This window comes from Tinamus guttatus, unplaced genomic scaffold (genome assembly GCF_059628265.1).
Source record: "Tinamus guttatus ecotype Peru unplaced genomic scaffold, ASM5962826v1 Tinamus_guttatus_pri_ptg000364l, whole genome shotgun sequence".
Classification (NCBI taxonomy): Eukaryota; Metazoa; Chordata; class Aves; order Tinamiformes; family Tinamidae; genus Tinamus; species Tinamus guttatus.
Window position 1 is genome coordinate 3,278,938 of NW_028288898.1, and position 22,787 is coordinate 3,301,724.

The 22,787-nt window shown below is 57.4% G+C and overlaps 1 protein-coding gene across 1 annotated transcript in view; it reads right to left on the minus strand.

The window, feature by feature from the left end:
* Positions 1-21,805, minus strand: part of EPHB1 (EPH receptor B1) — a 48,389-nt gene extending 26,584 nt beyond the window's left edge. Inside the window, exons 1-3 of the mRNA XM_088530260.1 lie at positions 21,734-21,805; positions 4,328-4,392; positions 338-1,019 (exon numbers count right to left, since the gene is read on the minus strand). Coding sequence (XP_088386386.1) covers positions 338-1,019; positions 4,328-4,392; positions 21,734-21,794 — 808 coding nt within the window. The 5' untranslated portion in view covers positions 21,795-21,805. The remainder of the gene's footprint in view (positions 1-337; positions 1,020-4,327; positions 4,393-21,733) is intronic.
* Between the last annotated feature and the right edge of the window lie 982 nt (positions 21,806-22,787).

Here is a 22,787-nt window from a genome sequence, read left to right on the forward strand (position 1 = left end):
AGAGCAACGCTAGTCCATGCCCTTCCACGAGGAGAAAGGCACGGACTGTCTGCACTCATCAGCCACTTAACACCCCCGAAGAAGCACCGAGCATTGGCTTCAGCCCTTTAGGGCTTGTGTTCACGACAGCTCTATTTACACACACATACAAGCTCCTTTTACTGAATGTCCCTACACGCCGCTTCCCGTCAATGCCTTCCCTCCAAGGCCTCCTTGCTCACCGAGGTCTTCCAGGCAAGCATTCCCAATGCCAACACGTAGCCTACACACACGTGCTCCATAAAGACCTCCCAAAGCTCCATGGTTCCTTAGACGCCAGCGGAAGCGACCACCTTACCTTTGCAAGCCACGTTGTTCTCCGGCTCGTAACCAGCCTTACAAGTGCAGCGGCCGATGGGAACCATCCATTCCCCATCACCATTACAGTACAGTTTAATGGGCACATCCACTTCCTCGGCATTGGGGATGCAGGTGCCCCGGGCAGTCACCAGCGAGGTGCTTTCTGCGCCCGTCATAGTCTCTGGGAAGATGGCAAAGTTCTGCACCACGCTAGGGCACTTCTTGAAGAAGACCCTGACTGACAAGAGAGACATACAAGCCCCGTAGTCCTGGAAAGCCAGGTAAAAGCCATTGCGGGTCAAGGGCCCAAAACTTCTCACTTCTGTGTTCACCTTCATCAACCGGCCCCCAAAGTCCACCTGGGAGAAGCTCTCGTCGGCAGCAATAGTGTCCACTTTGAGGTAGGGTGCCTCCGTCCAGAAGGCCGACTTCTTGGTGGCAATGACCGAGTCCGTCTCGTAGTAGTAGAGGTTGAAGGTCTCCTTGCAGGAGCCGGGGACGTTGGGGAGGCTGCTGCAGTCCCGCACGGTGAAGCGCATCTCCGTGTAGATGCGGTGCGCGCCGCGCCGGTTGATGAACGTGGTGAGGAGCCAGTTGTTCTGGTTCGGCTCGAAGACATTGCACACCTGGTACGTGCGGATGGTGTTCAGGTTCTCGTCGTAGCCACTGACTTCTTCCCACTGCAGAAAGGAGCAGAAAGAGGCTGTGAGCGGGAGGCAGAGGGAACGCGCGTGGCCCACGAGCCCACGGAGGCCCGAGATGCTGTGAGGTTGCGACAGGAGACCGTGTCTCTATGAAGACCAAGCCAACACCAGGGCTGCAGGGCCTGAGGGACCCCAGGTGCGAGGAGGGGCAGTCTCACTTCCATGAGCAAAAAAATAAAATAAAATAAAATCAACCAAAACTAAAGCCACACTGCAGCTGCAAGCTAGAGAATATAGATTTGCAATTCGATTTATAGAAGGGCATTAATATAATCTTGGCTACAATTTCAATTAAGGGACAGCAGCAAACTGTGAATAGCCTACGATGACATTAGAGTCCCACCGACAGATTTACAACCTCATAATCCATTCATTTCGACTAATCCATGTTTACAGTCTCCTCATAACAGCATTATTCATATGGCAAGTCTTTAAGCAGCGCTGTGAATATCCTGCATAATTCTAGGCGTGACACTACAGAAACGCTGGCGCGCGTCGGCACCCCGGCGCTGGGGGCACAGCCGGCCCCGGTTGCGCGGCCTACGCTGCAACCTCAGTCCTCCTCCTTCCCCTCCAAAAACCGCCTGCTCCCCAAGCTTTCGTCTTGTGAACTGCAGCACTGGTGTAAATAAAACCAAAACCGTTTTTTTTTTTTTCCCCCCTCCAAAAGGCGACGCTCTCGCAGTACACGCTGCCAGCAAATGAGTCACAATATTTGCTTCTGGGTCTAGCTGTTGAGCTCTCGTAAGCTTAAGCAAAGATCACAGCTCAAGGTTGGCCTTGCTGTTACGCGATGTTTACCAAAGCAGCGATGAGGACGGGCGAGCTTGTCCCCACGGCCAAGCTCGCCCTCTCGCCATCCTGGGCCGCGAGGGACTAATTCAGCATCCTCGCACAATCAGGTAGTCGTGATCCCCTTTGCCCACGCACTAGCTGCTCTTCTCCCTCCTTTCTTTGACTCTGTTTCCCCTTTTTACGCGTTTCTTATCGCTAAGGCATCTAGCAGCGCACCCATCCGCTGGCTCCTTATCTGCTGTCTCCTGCCTCTGCGGCCTCCCTGGCCTCACCTCCCACCTCCCCGTGGCTGGGGGCCGCACAGCATCTCGCGGTGGCCAGCCAGGTCTTCCCCTCGTCACCCGCTGATGGCGGCAAGGCCGTATCAGTCATTACCCGTCACTATCTGCCCTTCTCTGAAGCATCCTGGGCCAGGCCTGGCCTGGCGACCTCGGCAGCCCCTGCTCCCTGTAACACCACTCGTGAGAGCTTCCTAAAGATACATTTTTGTTTTGATAAAACAGAAGTTTGTCTCGGTGCAGGGACGGAGGAAGCAATACGTATTTTATTTTAATTCCGTATATACACACATATCACCAATAAACACAAACCAGCAAGCTCCAAGCTGGAGCAGGAGCTTCTCCTAAGTGCTAGACTATCCCATGACTATCCCAGCTTGGGTAACTCCCTGGAAGCTGTTAACTCAAGAAAACCTGCCAAGCCAACCGAGCCCCAAGGAGGGCTCTGTCTCCTACCCTTTCACAGCTGGTACCACGTACTTCAGGCCACGGGGCTGAACCCTCCGCGCTGAAAGAGCCTACCAAGATAATACACCTAACTAAATAAACTAGACTAGATTTTCCTCCGCGGCATTTATCCACCTCTTTATTTCTGCTGATTTAACAGAGCCATCCATCTCTGGAACCCACCGCTGGCCCACCTGAGCGTCACCCCTACTGCTGCATCCATCGCTACCCAACCCACTACCCATCAAGCTGTTAGGCCCATCTATTAAGCTCACACCCGCCTTTCCAACTGATCTTCTCCCCCGTCTGCTACTGTCTTTGTCTATCACTTTCTCTGTCAGGGGAATGTGAGTCAGGTTATTTTATGCTTCCATTCCTCAAAGACTCGTATTATATAAAAAAGATGTTTTAAGTGCCTCAGGGTGTTTTGTTCCTCATTACTTCATAAAAGTGACATTAATAGCCAGGGAAGAGCACTGCTGAGTGCAATTATGGATGATGTTCCAGGTATGAAAGCTGTTTTGAGCCTGCTAATGTCTCCTAATTACAAGCCTTTTGGTACAGAAAGGGAGCGAACGCACGAGCGGGAGGATGGAGAACAGTGACTTAGCTGAACGTCTACCTGGAAGGCAAAGCGCGAGGGGAGGAGCGCGTGCAGGGACCCGGCTGCGCAGAAGGAAGCTCCGTCTTCCCCAGGCACCGGGGCCAGATCACAGGAGTCTGAAGATGCACAGTCCTGCGCGGTGCGTCGCACAGAGCAGAGACCGCAGCGCCCAAGAGCCCGGGGACGGAGCGCGCAGGCAGCTGCCACGAGGGTGTCCCTGCCTGCACAGGATAACTGTCACCACCCAAGAAGCAGGACGCGAGGAGCAGCTAGCACCACATCTGGCCTCATCAACATTTGGCCTGAGAGGGGTTGGTCAAGAGTTTCCCAAGCGGTTTTGGTGCCTCCAGCTTCAAGCCCCAAGGTGTTGGAAGGCTTCACTGCCTCACGCCTTTGGAAGCACCAAATCAAGGGTTCAGAGCAGGAGGTGATTCCTAACTGGCCCTGGCCTGGACTTCTTCCACGCGCTCTCAGGAAGCGGTGGCTTTCCACGTCTCTGCTCTAATGATCTACACAGCATCAAAAAAAACCATGCAGATGTGCCTTAGGAGAAGGGCTTCCTTGGCATTTTTTCCTGTCATGCTGCGCTGTAGGCTGGGATTGGACCCCTGGGGAGGTGGGCAGGGAGCAGCTACGCTTCATATTCCCCGTTTGGATCTCATTCATTGACTCTTCAAAGGTTCCTTGTGAGGCAAGGGAAAACGGAAGGGACAACCTTGCTCTCCCCTGTCCCCATTAAGAACCTTTTTTCTCTGCTACCATATGCGACTTGTTAAACTACATCCCTTGAAGGACAGAGATATCCCAAAAGACCTGAACAGCCTAGGAGGAAACAGCATCATCTTTGCTCTTTCTCCTCCCAGAATAAGTCAAAGTTGCTCCCATTAGCGTCATTGCTGGGCACCAAAGGGGCAACCGATTAAGGTTTTCCTGGGGCCGAGGACTCCCGGAACAGTATCCGCACCGTTATTCCAGAGGGAGGGCTGCTTGGGGCAGCACCTCCTTCCTGCGCCGGCTGGCCCTGCCTGCATGGAGGAGGCTACCAGCATTGCCCACCGCTTTGCTTCCAACAAGCCCCCTGAATCAACCCTTCAAGGAGCACAACCTGTCATGGTCTTGCAAATGTCAAGGCAGGCTGCAGCTTCGCAGGCCCCACTTACCCCCGAAGGCGGGTTCGCTGTCCAGCCCAGCTCCGCCGTCGCCGTCCGGGTATCCATCAAGGTTTCTGGGGACACACAAGAGAGCAGAAACACATGAGCGACGCCAGGGGCTGTCAACGAAGTTCCAAGCGTGCGAGCATGGCAGGAACAAACTAACGCCACAGCAAGAAGAACCGTGAGGGTGATGACACAGAACAGCAGATGAGAAAAACCTTCCCAGTTCATTTGTCTGCAGCAGATTCATCCGCCCCCTGCGTCCAGCCCAGACGCGGGAGCAAAGCGGGCATGAGGATGGGCAGCAGCTCCTCCTTTTCCCAGGAACATTTCCAGCAAGCGGGAAACAAGCGACTCCCATGGATGTCACCGCCCGGGACGGGAAGCGCGCGTGACCGGGGGAGCCTCCACCCTGCCTCTCCTGCCAAACGCTTCCACGGAGCCGCCCCCAAGCCTGCAAGCACCAAGGGGCTCCAGCACTCGGGAATAAAACCCTTGTGAGGAGGATGCACTCAGCATCAGCTCTGCCGAATACTGGCCAAGGCAGCACAGGAACGGCAGCCTTTTCGCAGCCCTCCGGCTCGGTTCCGTGAACACAAGGCCGAGGAACAATAGTTTGCACCTGGAGCCCCGTGAGCCAGAGCGGCTGGGGCAGCCCGCAGAAAGCAGGGCCAGCTGGGCAGCTCCTCCCCTCTCGCAGCCCAAAACATGCCCTTTTCCTCCCATTCTCTCCCTCCTGCGGCCCCAGAGCTTTCTTTGCAGATGGGGGAAGCGACGCAGCAAGGAGCGATGGCGCAGCCCATGTGGCTCGCACCCGTAGGGGCTTGACGGACATGAAGCCACGACCCCAAACCGCCAGGAACAGGGTCTAGGAGAGCTGCCCGCACTCTGCTCCCCGGTGTGAAGCCATCGACCCCACTTGAGCGCCCCTGCTGCAGTGCGGAGGCCGCTGTGGGTCCCGGTCGGCTCATCCCGCTCCCTGGAGGCGCGAGCACGGGCTGGAGGTCCGTGGAAAGGTGAGCCTTGTCAGTCGGAATTGCCCGAGGCCGAAGAGCTGCCGGGCACGCAGGCCCAACCTGACAATTCCACGTCCTGTTCTGCCCACAGCTCAACTCCAGTGGCCCTCAGGAAGCCAGGAAAGAGAAGGAGAAACAGAGGCGCTCACGCCCCCTCAGAGGAAGCCCTGATGTAGGACACCATGGGTTACACCTAGGACCTCCATGGATTGTGTCACTGATACCAGAACAGAGCTGAACACCCAGGCCCCTGCACCCCAGCCCTGCTCTACCAGCCAGCTCTTCCCTACCACAATATCCCAACATGCCCTCAGGAGGAGCCATCTGCCCCAGCCTCAGCAGTGGTGGCTTCCAGGTCATGGGGAGACACCATTGCATGGCTGGGCCACGGGACACGTCGCCTCCCTCCATCTAACACATCAACGATCAGGTCCCATGAAACTCCCGTCCCGCAGCTGCTCTCTATCAACAGGACAACCCTCTTGGGTGGGGCTGGGCCCTTCAATGCCATCCCTGTGTTTCTGCGGTAATCAAGAGCCTCCTTCCACCCACATCCGTATAATAGGATTTTCCAGGCGAGGCGAGATGTGCCTCGCGGTGAGCGCGCCAAGCTGCTGGACTCGGCACCACCGCCGGCATGTGAGGTCGTCCTGAGCCTCACGCTCACCAAGAGGGGTGCCAGCAGGCACGGACGCTCTCCAGAGCCTCTATCTATGCATCTGGCTCCCTTCCCTCTTCATCCTGTGCTGGCGCCTTCAAGGCACGGGTGGATCTGCCCAGCCAGCTGCCGGGGATGCCACCTCGCCTCCCCAAGCAGACACGCGGCCTCCTTCTGCCAGGACCTGCCTCTCCCTGCGTCCTTGGAGCCGAGGTGCCCATCGAGGGGGACGCGTAGCACAGGCCCTGCTGGGAGCTCCAAGCCGGCCACCCAAGGGACCTCCTGCAGGTTATAGACACACAGCACCCAAGGGAACAGGGCAGGCCCTGGTGCCCCAGAGGCGAGGGCTGCCCTTCCATCACCGGGGCAAGCAGGGGAAGAGGCAGGAAGAGCGCGGAGAGCCCCCAAATCGGCCCCGTCTCGTTCAGCCGCCGTAGGTCGCTCAGCAGCACCGAGCTGGTCCCACGGCCCCGGCTGCTCGAGAAGAGGGCACCTCCCGCCGCGATGGCCGCGCGCCCGGCTGCTCCGCAGGCAGCAAGGCGCTCATCTGGCAGCGGCCACGGCCCTGCCTGGAGGCGCGTGCGGGCACGCGCGGCGGCCGGAGGCCTCGCTGCAGGGCGCCGAGATAGCGTGGGCGAGCTGAGCTCTGCTCCAGCGAGGAATCTTCAGCCGTATACAGTAGATTTTCTTTAATGGACACATTACTTTAAACTAAGCCTCCACCATCTGTTCCACTGCCTAATTATCAATACAAAAACAAACGTCTACTCACAATTACACCAGTAACAAGTAAAGATGCCAGCAATTAGGATGCACGAACATACTCTCTGCGGCGCAGAGTACCCATCTGCGGCGCGATTCTCCTGCTCCAGACACGAGCCGGGCAGGGAGGACGCGCTGCCTGGTCGGGCTCGTGGGGCTGCCCGCACCTTCCTCTGCGGAGGACGCGGGATGTGCCCAGGGCCGACATGGAGGCGACATCCCTGGTGGGTAAGTGGCATCTCGCAGGAGCAGGCAGCGAGCCTCCAACTACAGGGGAAAAGGACGATCTGGGAGCACAAATATTGAGGGGCCAGGGCTGAACAGAGCAGCATGAGACAAAACAGCGCTGAGCTTTTTGTTTCCTGTCATCTGATGCCATCTTCTTGACAGCTCTTCCCAACAAAGATTCGCAAGAGTCTTCCAAGGAAAACCCTCATGCAGCACCGGGAAGCGGAGCTAAGCTCGTCTCTCAAAAGCCCCTCTCCGAGGTGCAGATCGAGGCAGGTCTGCCGCGTGCACAGACCCACCGTCGGCCTGCAAGCAGCGGGCAGGGAGAGCGAGGACGTCTTCCAAGTCTGGCAAGGGGCAAATGGCCCCTAATCTTGTGTCCACATTCTAGAGGGGAGAGAGGTAACAGCAAATTTTCTGCTCAGGGAGGCTGGGGGAAAGCGTCCATCACTGCTGCCTTTCCCAAGAGGCGGCTCAGGGACACAGCCCCTCGTCCAAAGCAGCAGCAGCCCTCGTTGCTACGAGGCCACAATGGCAGGAACGCGCCTCAGGCCCATGCCAAGAGACACACGGAAGCCCCTGAGCAGTCCCTGCCCGTTCTAAAGGCAGACGGCTCCAGGACACAAGCAAAGTACCACATTTCCCCCTGCGTTTCGTGTTCAGAAACAGCTAATTTCTTCCCCCCACCACCCTGTTTCTCCCCTGAGAGTTGCAGCAAAAACAGCCTACAGCAGCTACACAGCTCGGGAAACTTCACTCCAACTTTGGCAGCACTATAAGGAAGAGGGAACAATGCAAAAATAAACGCCAAGAGGCTCTATTATTTAGCACCAGCCCTTGCAGCAGCAACCGAAATCACGTCTCAGCTCTGCCGTCCCACGGCTGTCGCGACCGCAAGAGTTTGCGCCACGGCCTCCGTCACCAGGACCGACACGCTCCCTCCCTGCATCCTCCAAAGCGCAAGGATGCAGAACCTCTTAACGCAGCTGCAAAAAGCCCCAGGAGCGCCCACGGATGCAGCTCCGTAAGGTTTCGCTCCATGCCGGGCTCTGCACCGCTCGGGAATGAGCAAAGCAGGACTAAAGCACACGGCAGCTCCGCGGCAGGCACGGAGACAGGCAGCACGGCAGCGCGCAGCCGCCTCCAAAAAAGCCTTTGATTCCGGACAACTCTCCGCCGGGTTTTCCTTCCTAATTGGAAAGGAGGGCAGGCCGGCCCGAGCGCCGCGGCCCAGCACTTTGCTCACCGTGACATCCCTCAAAGGCCTCCCGCGAGCGCCAGACATTTTAATTACGGCGCTGGAGAGGCGGGCGGGTTAGGAGGGCAGGATCGCCCTCTCCCACTCGATAAGCACCGCTCGTCTTGATAGTTTCCGAGAGCGCCGGCTTTCGAAAGAGCCGCTTACAGTATCGAGACACTTTCAATCAAAAATATTACAGCAACAACTAATTACGTCCCATCATTCCCATGGCTCTTTGCCTTTAATGGTGCATTTTGCCGCTACAGAATTACAGGGAAACTGCTCGGGAAGTGCATAACGAGCTATCCCCATCAATCTCCCGCGGATTCGTTAGGAAGGATTATCCGCAGAATAACAAACCAAGCCGGGAGCGCGGGGGACGCATCAGAAAACAAAACGCCGCTCGGGCTGGGGTGTGTTTGCTCAGCAGCCCTGTAACAACGTGGCCAATCTGTCATTGCCCGCTGCGGGACCAGGCGTTCCAAGGAGGCAGAGACACCACTATCAGGCAAAAAAATGCCCCATTTTTCACCCTGCTTAGGCAAAAAATGCCCAAAATATGGGCATGGGGTGTCCAAAATACCTGTCCGGGTTTCTGCGCGCACACATGTACATGCACACCCACTGAATCAGGAAAATAAAGACAAAAAAACCCACCCTGCACCAAGCCCTGTGCCTGACACAGCCTTTCAAATAACAGGAAACTGCGGAAGCCAAGTTGCCGGTGCGGAGCATTGTGAGCAAGCGGCGCGTTCCCGGCCGCGGGGAGCGGGGCACTCCCACGGGGGCCGGGTATTTTTAACAAAAACCTCGCAAAAAAGCGCCGGCGGCTGCGTGCACGAGCGAGCGCCGGCCGCCTCACAACAGTGCTGCTTTTCTAGCGATCGTTTTCCCAACTGTGACTTTGTATTTATTTATTTATTTATTTTTCCTCCCTTGGCGGGGGTGAGGAGCTCTTTTTAATGCCTTTTTTTTTTTTTTTTTTCCTAAAAGTGTAGGAGCTGGGCAAGGCAAACTGAGCAGCTCTCTGGATGCACTTGCACCATTTATTGAATACACGCACAAAAAGCGACGGGCTGCCAAGGTCCGGCGGGTGCCGCGGTGCTGAGGGTGACGAGGGCGCGCAGGGTGCAGCTGGCACAGGGGACAGGGCCGCCCGGGCAGGTGGGCACAGGCGCACCGGGACTTGCTTGCCACGCTCCGAAGGGAGATGAGCAGCTCAGCCAGAGCAATGGCTCCCGTTTATCCTAACCCTACCAGGATGAGGTGCAGGGAATCACAGGGACAAGCTGCTTGCAAATGAACTATGGGAAGCAGGGAAGAAGGCAGCAGGAAGGAGAGGAATAGAGAAAAGAAGCAAGAGAACTGCAGAGACAGAAGGAAACTGATAGAAAATTGCCAAAAAATAGCATGCATCACAAGGAAAAAAGAGATAAAAAGAACCAAATCAACTGCAGAGGGAAGGGAGGGAAGATAGGACTCCTAATTCCTTGGTTTCCAATTTAAAAGCCTACTTTCAACTCCCAGGAACGAGCTCTAGCCTGAGCTCGAGGGAGACGCACGTACAGGGAGCAGTGTCAGGACGACACGTGGCCCCGGCACGTCACCCCTGCGCAACAGGGGCCCGGTGGCTCCTGCGCCGGCGGGACATGAGTGCGGGCACCGCGCTGGGGTAACGCCCCAAACACCCACGCGCCACAGAGCGGCCTCTGGGCCAGCCCGCGGGGGTGCCCGGACCACGTCCCATCCCAGCAACACCTTCCACCACCGCCAAAACGGCGGGAGCCACGCCGGGCTCCAGCGAGACCGGCCGCCTGGCAGGAGAGCGTTTTGGAGAACAACGTCGCGTGCAGCTAAATCCTCCTCTCCGCTTGCTCAAGCCCAGGTTGCCAACAGACGTCACTCAACTCCGCAGCCTGCCCCAAAACTCGCCATATGTCCCGCTTGGCAGCTCCTCGGCGCATCCTCCAGAAGGCTCCGAGCAGGAGCTCAGGCACCCGGCGACGGGCACCAGCCTGCCAGTAAACCGCGCTGCTCCGGCTTCGAGCAGAGCTGCGGGGCACGCGTGCCCTCGCCGCAGCAGGGCCCTCTACCCGTGCCACCGCCTAGGAGACTCCTCGAGCTCGAGTTGAGGGCCAAATCTCTTCACCAGCTGCACTGTGTCCAGCAAGAACCAACTCCAAGGTGGGTCCAGCCGAGGGCTGGTAGCCCAAGGACACTCCGTTCGCTACCATGTGGTTGAGGCCTTGGCATGAGCTGGTTCAGCCGCCTCGGCCCCTATCACTAGATGTCACAGGTGGAGACTAGTGTCCCACCAGCAAAGTGGGCAACAGAGACCAGCTACCCCAACTCACCACACACCCAAGTCAGACCCCAATGTCTTAAGGGACACAAGGACAAACCAAGTGTTTGGGAGAACTTGCTCCAGCTCCCACGAAGCGGATTTGCCGGTCTCCCAGACGGAACGGGTCAAGCTGTTGCTTTTCTCTGGTATTAGATGACAAATTGCCAACCGCTGCAGCCTGACTGACAGCACCGTGCAGCTACGGACCAAAAAGGGGCATTCAGAAAACGGAGCCTTTCGCTTCCCATCTTCTCCCTGGTCCGGATTGATTGAATGTTTTCCAAAACCTTGGACATGAATCATGAAGTGTGACATCAAACGCGACGGGTTTGTATTTTTGCTGCCCAAACACCGCGTAGCAGCTTCGGATGCGCACGATGCACTTCAGGCAATCTGTACGGAGGCAAGGAAGCTCATTCCAGAACTCTGCTCCTGGGGAAACGGGGATCACTCCGTACCCACATCATGATGGCCCTTCAAGGCCACGACCACATCCTGTCTCGTTACTGACAGGTCCTCCATGAGAAAACAAGCGAGATCGAAGTCTGAGATGTCAGAGACAGGGGTTGCCAAAGTCGAGTGAGTTCTGCGGAACCGAGCTCTTAATCACGTTGGATTTGTTGGGATACGATAGCCTACAAACAGGGAGTTAGTTAGCGAATCGAGAGGACGGAGCAGCCAGAGCATCCTCGATTACCCTTGTTAGGATAAATTAAGGGGACGAGCCACCGTCACACCTCAGCGCGCAGCACTGCCGAGGGGTTTCCCTGGAAGCTGCTCGGCCGGAGCACAGCAGCTCCTATACCTGTTCCTACACGTTCCGGCCGCGACGCGCCTGGCTACGGAGACGACCTTCGCGGCCACGCGCAGAGACGCGACGCTGCAAGAGGAGCAGTAAATTCCGCTGAGCAAACACCCCGGAGCTGTCCTCCCTTTTCCTGCAGCTCTCCTTCCTGCGGATTTATTTTGCCTCCTTCCAGGATAGCACCGCCTATGAGGAAAGCTCTAAAAATCAAAACATTTATCCTGCATTTCCCTACAAGCAGTTATTTCTTTAGAGCATCAAGATGAGTCACCGCCTTGGACTGTATCCTCCAGAAAAGCGTCGCGCTCGCTACAAAATCATGCCTCTCATGCAGCCCTAAATCTAAAATGCCAGCCGTGCTGTCAGAGACTCCTTACGACAAGAGATGCACCTGGGATAGTCCAGCTCCTATTTACTAGATCTTATTTTCAAATGTCAAAGGGATTCTGCGTGAGCTCCCAACACGACAGGCTGCTCAGACAGCAGCCAAGCGCCGTTTATTGACTCGGGGGGTTAAAAACTGAGCCCTTTCCACCCACGTACACCTCGTCCGAGATCACCGACGCAATGAAGTCCTTGGCAGGCATCAAAACCTCGGAAAATCCACCCGACACTGCCCGCGCCAGCTGCGCTGCTCCTGCTTGCGGGGCCCTCGGGTTCCCGCTCCTCTCGCCCGCTTGGGGCAGGTGCTTGGGCTTTGCTTTCCCGGCAGCACCGGGAACGGCGCCGGCCTCACGCTGCCTTTTTCCCAAGGCAGCCTCTGCTGCACACCCGATGTACTCGAGCCTCCAGAAAAGCTGGCCAGCTATTTCCATGCATAAACAAGCACCGAACAGGAGGAGGGAAATCCAAGCCCTGGACCGGAGCTGTGCCCCGACAACCCCCGGCTCCCGCACATGCAGCCTCATGAGAGCCGAGGGGAATCTGGGAAGACCAGAGCGGAGGCGGGCAGCGACGGGCTGCTTGCAGCAGGTGAGCAACATCCAAGCTGCAAGGCAAGGAAACCGCCACGAGCTTCTACATGGACAGCCCGGCTGCACAGCTCCTTGCTTTATTTCGTGTATTTTATTTAATGCCACTCGAAGGAGCAGCCACGTTGCCGCGCAAGGCCAGGGCAGGATACGTCTCCTCCCGCAGCGGCACCTCCCAAACCAAAGCCGTGCAGTTTGGTTATTCGCTGAGGCTGCTGGCGTCAATGGATATCCACAGTCCCACCTCGTCCTGCCCCCGAGTGCTCGGCACCTCGCACGAGCTCCTGGCTCCATCCAGCACCCACTCCAGCTTGGTTTCAGAGCGGCGAAGCAGCCCAGGGCGGACACCCCGCGCGCTGCGGGCGCCTCGGCAAAGCGGGAGGGCTGGCAGGAGACGTGCCCGGCGCCCGGCCCGCCACGCGCCCCAAGCTGGGAAAAGTCTCTCCGGAGGGAGGCCCCAGGAGAGCCACCTGGGCCAGCCCGCGCATGGGGACGTCCCCGTGCCGCACTAGCTCCGCTTCCTTCCCACCCACCCGGGATAAGCGGCGGCCAAGAACCCTCCGAGAACGTCAGGGAGGAGGAGAAAGAAGGTGCAAGGCGCTGCCGTGCTCCGTGATGAACTTCCCTGCGAGCTCATCTCCCCAGCACCTCTTCTCCTGATGGCGCTGACCCATCCTCCCTGATTGTTGTTGCTTCACCGAAATAAATCACTTCAAGTGCACATTGTGCTCGGGGTCTCATTACCGTTCATCATCGTCTGCACAATGGAGCTGTCACATCCTTACGGATGCTGTCACCTGGCAACATGGAAGAGGCTGGAGGACAGGCAGGGAGGGGGAAAAGCGGTGACAGCAGCTCCCCAGGGCAGGTAGGGCAGCCCCCAGCCCCTACCTCTGGGCACTGTTTGGGCCCTGGGATATGATGGGCTCATCAGACCCCTCGCAACTTCACAGCTCATGTCAGATGCTCACGGGAGAACAAGGCAAGTGTCAGGAAGCCACTGAGAAACACGTGTAAGTTGGCAGAAGGATGGAACTGTTGGACACTGGCACCCAAAAGATGCAAACACCGAGCAAGGAGTACTTGGCATGACAGCAGAAAGCAGGAGCGCCTCAACAGCCACGCTGGGCTCCTCTTGATGAGATCCCTCACCTCGAGGGGTCCCCTCCAAGAGGGGTGACCAAAACCCTCCCGTCTCCCTCTATCTGAAGGACACTGGCACCCCCAGGACTGAAGCAGGGACGGCTATGCAGGAGCACAGGGAGAGCGTGCCGGTTACCAAGCCCTTTCCAGCTCTGCATCCACCACGCTGGACTCAACCCTTCACTACCGAAATGCCTTTTAAAAGCCATTAGGTTGCTCCAGACTAATCTGAACCAGAATGCCACCATTATACTTCAAAGAGTAAATTAAAACCTCGGTGCCAAAGCTGCGCGGCGGCTGCCGCGGGGATAACGACGCCGTCGCATTGTTCGCCTGTCAAGCCGCTATCAAAAGCCATACGCCTAAAAGCGAGACAGGGAACAATTAAACTCGCTGCTAATCTCGGGGCGTTCGCATCAAGCGCCAGCCCGTGGCTCCTGTAAGCGCGAGCAGCAGTGTCTTCCAGATGGGCAGCGAGCGCGCGGGGGACGGTCACTGAGCGGCACGTGCGAGCCAGCGCAGGAAGCACGAGGTGGTCACGGGCTGCCGGCCAGGAGCCTCTCTGCTGCCCTGCGGACACGGCTGGCACGTGCTGAGCCCTGGCTCGGGTGGACACAAGAGCTACTCGCACCCTCGAGTCGAAGGCTGAGGCTCTGTGCGTGCCTTCACAAGGCCCGCCAACACAGGGGTCCCTCCACCTCTGCCATCCCTAGGGAGGGGAAGGGGAAGGAGGAACCATGACAACTCACTGCACCAAAGCCACTGGAAGGAGACGCCGTGAGACATGGTACAGATGCAGATCGAGAGGGCGCTACTCCAGATGGACCTCAGGAACCAACAATTTTCCATTCCTGCCTTGCTCGTAAACAGACATCATCAGCATTAGGACCCGCGAGGAACCTCAGGGACCCTGGAGTCCACACGTCACCAGCCGCTCACAAGTGACCCAGGCTGAGCCAAGCGGGGGGGCACAAAGCCACCCCCCAAACCAAGCCTACCGTGAGGAGGGCCCATGCTCACAAGCAGTGGCTAAGACTGACCATCAAGGCCTGCAGAGCCACAGTCTCCCAGCTACAGGCCAAACGGGAGCACTCGGGACTCCACGAGGCCTTTCCTGTGCAGGCCCCCTGAACCCAGCAAGCAGGTGACTGCAGAAAGAGGAATCAGTACAAGCCAAGCACAGGTGAAAGCCTGAGCTTGCCCACAGCGAGAGGAGCGTTCTGCAAAGCTCAGCAGAAACAGCATTTTGGATCCATCAGGACCTTTTGTAGGGCTACCATCACTTGCCAGGGGACAGGGAAATCAAGTGACTTGTCACCACTTACCCAGAAAACAACATAATTATCTAACGTGAAAGAATGGAGGATCCTGGTGAGTTTTAAAAGTGAAGCTCTCATGTCACAGAGGTTAAGCAGTGGAGTCAGCTCGGTGCCTGTGATGGAGCACTCAACACCGAGAGCATGGGGGCTGCGACACCAAGGGGGCGTCACGAGGACTCCCGGCTCCTCAGAGCCTCCTGCCCTCTGTGCCACAGCGCTCCGAGGGCAGGGCAGCACCCGCTCCTCCTGTCTCCTACTCCACAGGCTCCAGGAGGGCTCGGGACTCCAGGACACCACCCTCCACAGCCCCCCTGCCTCCTGCGCCACCTCCACGGTCCCCGGGCCAGCCCACCAAGGGCCCCTGCAGCCGGCTGCAGCTCCATGAGGGTTACGGTCCCATAGGCTCCATGGGGGAGCCGGGAGAGGCGCGCGAGGACACAGGGGCTCGGGCTCCCCCTCCGTTCTCCTCGGAGACACGGAGCGGATTCACGGAGCGGCCCCAGCGCCCCCCTCGCAGGGGTTCCAGCCCTGCCCGGGGGAGCTGCAGCGGGACGAGCCCCCAGGGACCGAGCCCGTCCACCACGGACGGGAGGGAGCCGCGGGGAAACACGATCCCTGGAAACCCCGGGCGCCAGCAGCCCCGCGCAGAGCCCTCGCGCACGTGTTGGCGCGCGGCGGGGGGAAACCGCAGCTCCCAAAGAACACGGGCGCACAAACAAAAGAGCACAAGCTATTAATCTGGGGGAACCAAAGGAAATGAAATCATTATGTCTGCAGCTACAACATCCAGAAGAACAAATTTCCTGCCTGGATAATAAATGGATTCTTTTGTTTCATGTTGGCCCCAAGCACGTGACCGCCTTGGCCTATTCTTCATCCAGCACATCTTGCTGCCTAAGTGCCCCGAACGGCTGGAATTTCAGCTGCTAAAAATATATGCGTAATTATAATAATATATTACAATAATAACAACAAAAAAAATCAGATCTTCAAGCGCTTCAGTGCTTTTCCTCTTAAATAACCCCTGAAGGTTTTCCAGGGCCCAGGCAAGGAAACGGAGACGTCAACGTGGCAACCGTGGCCGAAGTGAAATCTTTGCAGAAAGACTCGGGCATCGGAACGACCGTCCCGGGTTAACACGGATAATAAATAACCCGGCCAGGTGGGGAAACAACTGTGCATACTGCTTTAAATATTGATGGCACAAAAGCACCTCGCAGGTACCTGCCGGGCTTGCAAACAAGCCCTGGGCTCCCCGGGTGTCCCAGGCAGAGCCCGGAGCTGCGTGGCAGGGCCATGACGGTGCCCAGCCCCTCACCATGGCATCAGGCCACATCAGGCCTCTTTTCACCCATCTTCCCAGCTTTGCAGCACTATTTTCGCAGGCGCAGAGAGGAGTTTACAAAACAAACCCACGTTTTGAATCCAAGAGCTGCGGTGCCTCGCTGCAAAACGTCCCAGTTGTTTAGCCAATAAAAAGAAACCTCTGCAAAGGGAAACAATCCCAAACCAGGTGGGGTTTTGGTTTAATTTGTGTTTGTTTTTTAAAAAAACACACTCGAAGACTCGGAAGTTTTGACCGAGTGCAACGCTCTGCTCCAATGGTCCAAGCTCTCCTAGATACCTCCCAGGAGGGCATCAACCCACTTTGAGCTCTAAAGCAGCGCCCGAATATTCAGAACTGCCTCCCTTCTCAAATCCTGGACAAAATGCTCCGGAGGAAACAGCGCGTGAGCCACAAACACCCAAACTTGCTGGAGACACCAAACCTCCAGGCAGATCCTCACTTGGCCAAGTCCACAGAGAGGAGGTTCCCTGTGCAAGGGACAGACCCAGTTGTCACCCCCAAGGCAGAAGAGCCCAGCTGAAACACCAAGATTTCCCTGGGGGCTGGAATTTTGTTTCTCATCCTCCAAAACATTAGTCTAGCAGCAAATTTTGAATGATACCAGCAAAAACAGCTCCAAAACGAACTACACGTTGAAAGCCCACTTATCAGCCCGCTGCCCTGTCACAGCCTTTTGGAGTCAATGTTTTATCCTTTCTCTGTCACTCAGGACATTGCAGCCAAGGCAAAGCCCACCCTTTGAACTTCAAATGCAGAGAGAACAAAACTTTATTTTGAGAGATAGCTTTTAAGCCTTCTTTGTATCTTAACACAAGCAAAAATCCAATTTCTTCTGCCTTTGTAGGTCATCTTTAAATTGGATTATATTTTGGAGAGCGTGCACAGTGTCCAAGCATCACTGTGGCCCGTTGCCATTCCTCAACGTTGCTATTTTTCAAGAGGGGGGCTGGGAGAGTCAATGGAAATTAAATATTTACACACCCACGTACACTAATCCCAGCTAGATCCAAGGGTGGGAAGCTTATTTAAAAAAAAATCCTTAATTACTTAACCAGTTTTCAAAGGAATAATCCAGCGATTAGCCGGAACGCCTTACCTAAGCAAACACGCGTTTGCTAAAGAGGAATAATCTCCTTGGGCGCACGCACTTCAGGCGGGGGCTGGAGGAATCCCTTTGGAGGCTTCGCTTGCCACACAGCGGCTCTGGAGAGCTGGAGCTAAGCCGACACGAAGGAAGAGACTGCACGGAGCAGAAGGAAAACCCGCTTCCCATTCCATGGCAAGCCAACGTGGTGGACACGGAAGCGGGCCTGGGCGCAGGCGCTGCTCCACAAAGCCACTTAGCGGTCACTCGGTGGCAGCCCTTGGAGACCCTCTCAACGGGACGAGGCGGCACCGTTCCCCCATGTCGTTTTGGCAATGTGGGACACGGCCGGAATCGAGTCACCAAGAGGTCCCACCAAGTTAACCCCCGGGCTTCACCGTGCCCTTCTCCACGTATCGTCAAAGGATGTGCCGGGGCAAAGGGAAGGCCACCGGTCAGCTTGCAACGACGCTCTAGGGCGTTGCTCATGGTAAGACCAAGATAATCCAGACCAGGGAAGGGTCTGTGAAGATTTCCAAGACCCTCCCACCCCAGCCAAGCAAGCAGCAACGTGCTAAGCATCAAGTGCTTCTAGGTTACTCAGGGGGAGGGCCGAAAGAAGTCTTCAGGATAGGGGAAAGTTGGCCTATCAAATGCTAAAATCAGATCATTTGGAAAGAGAAAAAGCTCTGCTCCCTCCGCTGAAGTGAACTATTAAAAATGGAAAGCGTTAGTTCAGGTAATGAAGAGCAAGACCCGAGGACCAGGCAGGAAATTCAGATTTACAGCTTGCATCAACTCCGCTGACGGCGAAATTTCACCGATTTCCTAAGTTCTCACCAACTGCATGAAATGTGCTTTATTTCTGCTGCTTTCCGACTCTCCTCCCTTGATAAAACACTTTTTGTCTGCGTGGGCATCGCATTATAAGCGTTTGCACTTTGATTCATCCCAGACGTAAGAGAGCTTTCAAGGTAACATATTAGGCTCACTTACTGTGCCTCAAAGACACCATGGTTTCCACCAAGACATGGCAAAACTGTAAATAAATAGATAAGTAACGTGCCTCATGGCAAACTACCTCCAAAATCCATGAGGTTTGGGATTCGAGGCATCACATGCCTAAGTGGCAAGGTCGCAGGCCAGTTCCATAAGGCAGCTGCCAATATGTTGTCCGCACTGCCAGCGCCCGAGTCTGGGCAAGCGGCCCCAATCACAAGTCTGTTGAGCCCTGTCGGCTCCCAAAGGAGCCCCAAAACCACCTCAACCCTCAGATGGGCTGAAGGACACGGGGGAAGCCCTCAAGAATCACCTGCTTCCTTCACGCCCCGGCCAGGAGAGCCGGTGGGGAGCAGCACCCAACACCAGCACCACGAGCCACCTCCGAATCGCTTGGGTCCCAGCGCCTCCTCACCCAGGTGCCATCCCTGGGGACCTTCCCAGATGGTCCCCATTTCCACCAGCCTGTCCCTGGAGGACCTCTCAGAGGTGCGCAGGGATGGCAAAACCCTGGCGGGAGAGGACAACCCGCAGCGGGATACAGCGGGAGACCATGCCAAGCGAGCGGCACGCTCGCGGCACGCCAGGCGCGCACGCCGCGCGAGGCAGCGGGAGCGAGGAGGTCTTGGACTCCTCGAAAACGTGGTACTAAATACTTCTGGCAATACACCGAGCTATTTCTGTAAGCCTCAAAAAGCTGAATTTTTATCCGCTTCAAGCACATTTGTTTCAAATTAAAAGCACAGCTGACGCCTCACGGAGCTCTCTGAAAATATCCCACTCCGGTCCTGCTCGCATGCCACGTTTCTAGCACATCCTCCACTGCATCTCGTCACTCCCAGCACTTATAAAATTAAAGGCCTGGCCTCCAAGTTGCCTCATCTCTGCTAGCTCCAGGAAGATGCCCTGGGGGATAGATGAGCAAGTGAAGTGCATTTAGGCACCTCCACAGCTTCAGGAGCCCAGCTCTTGTTTTGGAGGGCTCAGGAGGCCACGCTCCCACTGGGCTTCTCCAGGACACAAGAGCCAAAATGGCTTTGGATGAGATTTAATAGAAGGAAGAAAAACGCATGTAAGGCACGTCAGATGCTCACTGCACTAAATCCCAACCATTTGGCGTGGGAACAACATGCCAAGCAGGAGTTGCCCCATGGGACCAGCCCAGGCCTCCCGGCCCCCTTCTCGCTGAGACTCCCAAGCCCAGCGCTCCCTTTACAACCGTTCCTTCGGGTTCCTCATTTTCCACGGGAGAGATGTAATTCACACCCGTTCAGCTCTTCCCCAGTGATTTAACGTCTTTTGAGCAAAAAACCAATTATCCTCGTATCAACAGGGCCCTAGCGAGGATGATAATGAGGCAGTTCAGAGCCCGCGGCTAAGCGCTTGCAGAGAGCGGCTTAAGCAAGCGGAGGCCTCCAGTAATCAAAGGCCTGTCCCCTGCGTCCGATTGCGCAAAAAAAGAAAAAAAAAAAAAAAAAAAAAAAAGAAGACACAGAAAAGCTCCGGAAAACGTCAATCACACCCATTCCCTTCTCCGTGTACTTCCTCGGCCACAGGTCTCTTCCTGGAGGCATCTCAGATGCTTCGCAGCCCTGTATCACGCAGCTGGCAGTGGGGCTTTGGCTAGGTAAAAACCCTGGCTGTCTCCAAAAATCTAACAAAGTAGCCCCAAATTTGTCATAATAATCACAGATACTGCAATTTCCCCTCCCCCCCCCCGCAAAGTCCTTGAGAAGAAGCCACCTGCACCAGGTGGACGAAACAGCAGGGGAGCACAAGCAGGGTCCAAGCGTTCCCAGAGCGGTGCCGGAGCCAGGACACGGGCAGCCAGGGAGCGTCCGGATCGGGTCCCTTCCCGCTCAAAGCGGGGCCTCCGACTCGAAGGCGCCTTCGCTGGGCACGAGCCCTTTCCCCCTTGAACTCCTTCCGCGGCGATTTCGCACCGCGGGCCTCCCAGCGGGGCCTCTATTAAAGGCGTGCGAGCGCACGTATATTTTAATAATAATTAGGCCGCCCCGGGTTGCGGGTTTTCGCAGGCAAAACTATAATTATTTAGAAACAATCAAGTTTAAATGCCAAGGAGTCTTAATGGAGCTGAGCTAATTAACCAATTTCGACTGAATAACTGATTAGGGAAAGCCAAAAGAGGGGAATAAAAAAAAAGAAAAATCAATGATCATAGACAAAACATTTTCTTTGAACAGGTTGTTTTCTCGCAGCAATTCTCTCCTTGTACAAAAGGAGCCCAACGATCCCTGCTAATCAAATATTATTGTAATTAAATATTCAATAGAAAGGCTCTTCAGTTATTCAAAGGATGGCTAACACTTGTTTATAATTGGGGTTGGGATTTTTTTTTGATAGTTGGAGAGAAGCTTTTTCTTCCTTGCCTGGCCGCGAGGCTCCCGCTGCTAAGCTGCACCCCCTGTGCACGGATTCGGCCTCCAGCGCGGGGCAGGGGGACTCGGCCTTCAAAGCCTCCACGGAGGCAGCGGGCACGGCCGGGTCCTCAGCGCGCTCGAGGGCAGCAGGGTGCCGGTGCCAAGGGCTCCTGGGCACAAACCTCGGGACTTCTCGCAGCCGAGAAGAGGCCGCTCCGAACCGTGAGCTCCAGCTTTGCCGGGTGCCGGAGCGAGCTCGGCAGCTCCGGAGCGCGCAAGGTCAACCCGAAACGCCCTCTCCTGCCAGCACCGCTGCCCGCTCGGGCTCAGCGGCTGGTGCCGCCGGTGCTGGACGTGTCGGCAGGCGGGTTCTGGCCGGAGGAACCCGCGGAGAGCCCCGTGTCCCTCCCTCTGCACCGGGAACCGGCTGCTGCCCGAGAGCAGCCTCCCTTCGGGCAAACCCTCCACGTCTCCAGCGCACGGAACCTTTCCCTGCGCGGCGGGCCGGATCCGGAGCCACGTGCGCTCCGGTGCCCAGGGCCTGCAGGAGCAGGGGAGCTTCCCGCATTGGCACCAGTCGCTCCGCAGGGGCAGCTTCCCCACCCAGGCCACGGACACCTGCCCTGCAGCTGCCACCGCAGCGCACGGAGAGCGCGGAGGAGAGCGGGGATGGTGGCGCGAGCCACCTCCTTCCTCCACGCCGGCCACCCCGGAGCTCCCGCTCGCTCAGACGATGTCCTCGGAAAACACCCGTCCCGACAGCGCGCCGCGCGGGCTCCCTTCCCTGCCGCTCTCCCGGCTTCCCTGCCGCTCTCCCGGCTTCCCTGCCGTCACGCCCGCTCCTCAGGAAAACTTATCCCCCACCGCTCTCCCGCTCCGCGCGGCTCGAGGCAGCCGGGGGCTCTTCCGCAAGCGACTCCCGTAGGCGCCGCACAGCACGGGGGAACGTATTTGCCCCCCTCGCCTTTTTCCACCCGTTTTTTTTTTCTTTTTTCTCCCCTCACAAGCTGCTCTCCAAGCGCCTCTTCCCGCCCCACTCGCTCGGGGACGGCGAGGGCGCCTGGGGCGGCCCGGCGCGCCCCCGTTTCCCCGCGTTTCCAGCTCAAATCGTTACCTTCGAGGGCGGCCGCGGCGAGGCAGAGCAGCGGCAGCAGCAGCACCGGGAGCGCAGCCATGGCCGCGCCGCGCCGCCCCCGCGCGCCGCTCCGCAGGCGTGAGGCGCTGCCGGCGGGCGGCCGTGCGCGGGCATGGGGGTGCGTCCGGCGGGCGGGACGGCGGGGAGGGCGGGGAGCCGGGACCCGAAGCGGGACCCGGACCGGGACCGGGCCGCACCGCGAGCGCCGCGACGCGCGGGTCACATCGGCGCCCGGCGCGAGTGGGACGCGCCGCGCGCCGCCCGCCGCCCCCGCCGCCGCGCCACGCCCCCCGCGCCGCCCCGGCCAATCCGCGCGCGGGCCGGCCCCCAGGCCGCGCCCCCCGCGCCCAGGCCACGCCCCCTCCGCTCAGGCCCCGCCCCCGGGGCGCCGTGCGCGGCGCTAGGGCGCCCCCCAGCGGCCGCCGCCGCTTCCCGCCGCCGAGCGCCCGTGGCGGGCGGGAGGGGCTGCCCTGCACCGGGACAGGCAGGAAACGGCGGGAAACAGCCACCATTCTAAAAAAATAATGTATAGCTACATAGATATCCGTATCAATTTATATTTTCAATATATATAAAACAATATGTAGTTCTATATATATATATAATTTCTTCATAAACATATATGTATCTAAAAGATGCTTCTTGTGCTCTGAATGCAGAAGCTCTGTCAAAACGCAGCTCTCCTCCACGGACCATGATCCAGAAGGGGAAAAAAAAATCTGTCTTGTGAAACCCGCCCCTGCCACGGCTGCCCCCGTGGCCAGCAGCCCCGCAGGGGTGGGCAGCGCGTCCCCATGCCAGCGCGCGAGGGGCACTCGCCACGGGGCGCCCTGGCACGGCCGGGTGATGGGGCAGTGCGGGGAGCTGCTGGGCCACGGAGGGCCGGGCCTGTACCCAGCCGTCCGTCCATGTGGCCGTGTTGTGCCCAGGTGGATCCCGGCGCCGCGCCGCAATGCAGGCGCAGCAGGAAAGATCTCCAGATGTTGCTGCTCCTAAGCTGCAAGTCACCCCGAGCTTATGTCTGAAAAACTGA